The following is a 2,849-nucleotide window of genomic DNA, read 5'->3' as shown; positions in this document are numbered from 1 at the left end:
ACCAGGCTGTTGTGCGAGCACACCTCGCCGCGTTTGCCACTCACAAACATGATTGTGGGAGAGTAAACGGGGTCGAGGTCAGTGTGAGTGGGGATCCCATGACCCATCCACAAAAGCAGTAGAATTTCCCCAGGGAAGCAAAGGCAGACATGGAAACGGCCATGAGTTCTTTGGTTAAACAGGGGATATTGAGACTGATAGCCGCCCATGTGAACTCTCCACTGTGGCCGGTTAGGAAACCGGACAATTCCTGGAGAGCCACGGTGGACTACCGGGTACTCAACCGTAACATCCCCACCTGTGCACCCACAGTCGTAGCTGTCGCCGACCTCATTGGAAGTATCCCAACCTCCGCAACCACCTTCACGGCACTGGATATTTCCAACGTGTTTTGGCACATTCGCTTGCGAAGGGAGGACCAGTACAAGTTCGCTTTTACATTTAAAGGCCAATAGTACACTTGGAACTGCCTGGCCCAGGGTTTTCACAACAGCCCCAGCATTTTTCATCAATGCATGGCTAACTGCTTGAAGGATTTTAGCAGACCCCGGCAGCTGGTCCAGTGTGTGGACGACCTGCTCCTTTTCACCGATGAGGGTGAGGAGCATGGCCCACTGCTGGCCGAGCAGCTGGAGCTGCTTAGGGAGGAAGGTTTTAAAGTTAACCCCAAGAAGGCGCAGATCAGCCAAAAGAAAATAAAGTTCCTGGGACTGACAGTGCGTGCTGGGGAAAGAGCCATTGACAAGGCTAGAAGGGAGGCAGTACAAGACTTACCAGCCCCCAACACAGTAACGGGAGTGAGATCTTTTCTAGGGCTAACAGGGTACTGCAAAGACTTCATTGAGGATTATGCTGCCACAGCAGCCCCTCTGCTCTGGCTCCTACACAAGGGTGTGGAGTGGGATTGGGATGAGGGTTGCGAGGCAGCATTTAAGCAACTCAAGGAAAGGCTGCAGACCATACCGGCCCTAGGAGCGATTGATCAGGGGAGAGAGTTTTTCCTGGAGGTGGCAGCCAGCGAGACAGTCTGAGTACAGTGCTGTTGCAGGAACGGCACGGCCAGCTGAGACCGGTGGTTTACTCCTCCAGGATACTCACCGATGTGGAAAAGGGGTACTCCAACTGTGAGAAGCACTTACTGGCCACTCACTGGGCTGTGATTTTTAATCTTCACAGGAGGGTCGTCTATCACACTCCTCACCCACCATACGCCTACCCAGATGCTCCTGGATTAGAGGATTAAGGATGGGACAGTGAGCAGTGCTCGCATCGCTCGCTGGACTCTACTCCTCTCCCAGATGGACCTAAGGGTAAAAGGCTTCTGCGAGCCAAGGCTCGCAGCTAACATGATCTACCCGGGGACAGCCCACCGGTGTTCTGTAGAAGGGGTATGGGAAGTCAATGTAGGTTTTCGGGCCGGGATACACGCCACGCCACGAAATCTATGTGGACGGTTCAAGCTGCTGGTGAACGACTCACAGGGTGTGGAGTCTATGATCCAGAGGCGAACATTGCCCTGGCTATTAAACCTTGAGTGCCCAGCATGCCGAACTGTCCGCGGTGGTATATGTGGTCACACACCCTGAGAAATTCCCTACCCCGTACACGATTTGCTCGGACAGTATGTTTACATGCAACTCGTGTACGGAGTACCTGGCCATCTGGACCAGTCGGGGCAACACCTCAGCCGACAGGAGACCTTGGGCAATCAAGCCCCTGCTGTAAAAGATCATGACGGCCATAGGGGAGGAAAGGGAGATTTACATTCACAAGGCGAAAGCCCACTCGACCACTGAACCTCGAGGTCAGGGAAACCAGCAGGCAGACATGCTGGCTAAGGAGGGTGCTCGCACAGGGAAGTTTTGGGATCCATACGCCCTAGACCCCATAGCAGCAGTTAGGGGCAGGGTAGGAATGGCAGGCAGGGCAGGGGTAGTATTAGCCCCGGACCTGAAAACAGTTCAAACCCAGAATTCAGTTCTAAGAACTGTTTTAAATGCACTAACCAAGGGAGAAAAGGTAGAAGGACCATATGGCGCAGCAGCCATGACCATTAAAGAAGGCATGCTGTTTAGAGGAGAGCAATGGATAGTGCCACAGCAACACAGGAGGGAATTCCTCCAACTGGCCCATGAGGGTCCAGGAGCGGGGCACCCCAGACCTGAAACCACCTGGTAATGGGTGGAACAGGCAGGGTGGTAGCCGAGACTCAGGGAGGAAGTCCGCGAGTTCTGCGCCGACTGCCTAGTGAGTGCTGCTAGCAACCCTGACCCCCCAGAAAAGGAAGGTGTCTATGGGACACATCAGGGGGGTAGATTCAGATCGACTACATCGGACCCCTACCCACCACCCAGGGAGGCTATAAGTACTGCCTAGTCCTGGTGGATGTGTTCTTCCCATGCCGAACAGCCACCGCTTTAGGAACGGCTAGGATCCTTGTGAAAGAGGTATTCTCCCGGTGGGGACTATGACAGTATGTGGAGTCTGACCAGGGGAGCCACTTCACAGGTCAAGTAATGCAGGCAACCCTTAATGTGCTCGGCATTCAAGGGAAATGGCATGTTGCCCACAGCCCACAGTCGTCAAAGTTTAAACCGCACCATTAAAGAAAGGCTGCGGAAGGAGACGGGAGACTCACACCAAAAATGGGTAGAGGTCTTACCGCTGGTCCTAATGGGGATCCGGGGTAGCCAGTCAAAGAGCACGGGGTGTTCCCCACATGAGCTCATGGCTGATAGGGCCATGTGAACCCCCACCCATGTCCTAGCCCCGGTGCTCACGGAAGGTCAGCTGAGAGAGGTGAACCGGGATCGTTTTGTCAAGAATCTGACTGAACACCTCAAGCAGAT

General features: G+C 54.0%; 1 protein-coding gene across 1 annotated transcript; it reads left to right on the top strand.

The window, feature by feature from the left end:
• The first annotated feature begins 515 nt into the window (after positions 1-515).
• Positions 516-1,031, top strand: LOC139265449 (uncharacterized). Its single transcript, XM_070882498.1, has one exon. It carries the CDS (start codon positions 516-518, stop codon positions 1,029-1,031), a length of 516 nt encoding a protein of 171 aa, XP_070738599.1.
• Positions 1,032-2,849: the final 1,818 nt, after the last annotated feature.

The sequence above is a fragment of the Pristiophorus japonicus genome, chromosome 1 (assembly GCF_044704955.1).
Source record: "Pristiophorus japonicus isolate sPriJap1 chromosome 1, sPriJap1.hap1, whole genome shotgun sequence".
NCBI lineage: Eukaryota > Metazoa > Chordata > Chondrichthyes > Pristiophoridae > Pristiophorus > Pristiophorus japonicus.
Note: the sequence above shows the minus strand (reverse complement) of the source record. Positions and strands in the feature narration are given on the sequence as shown.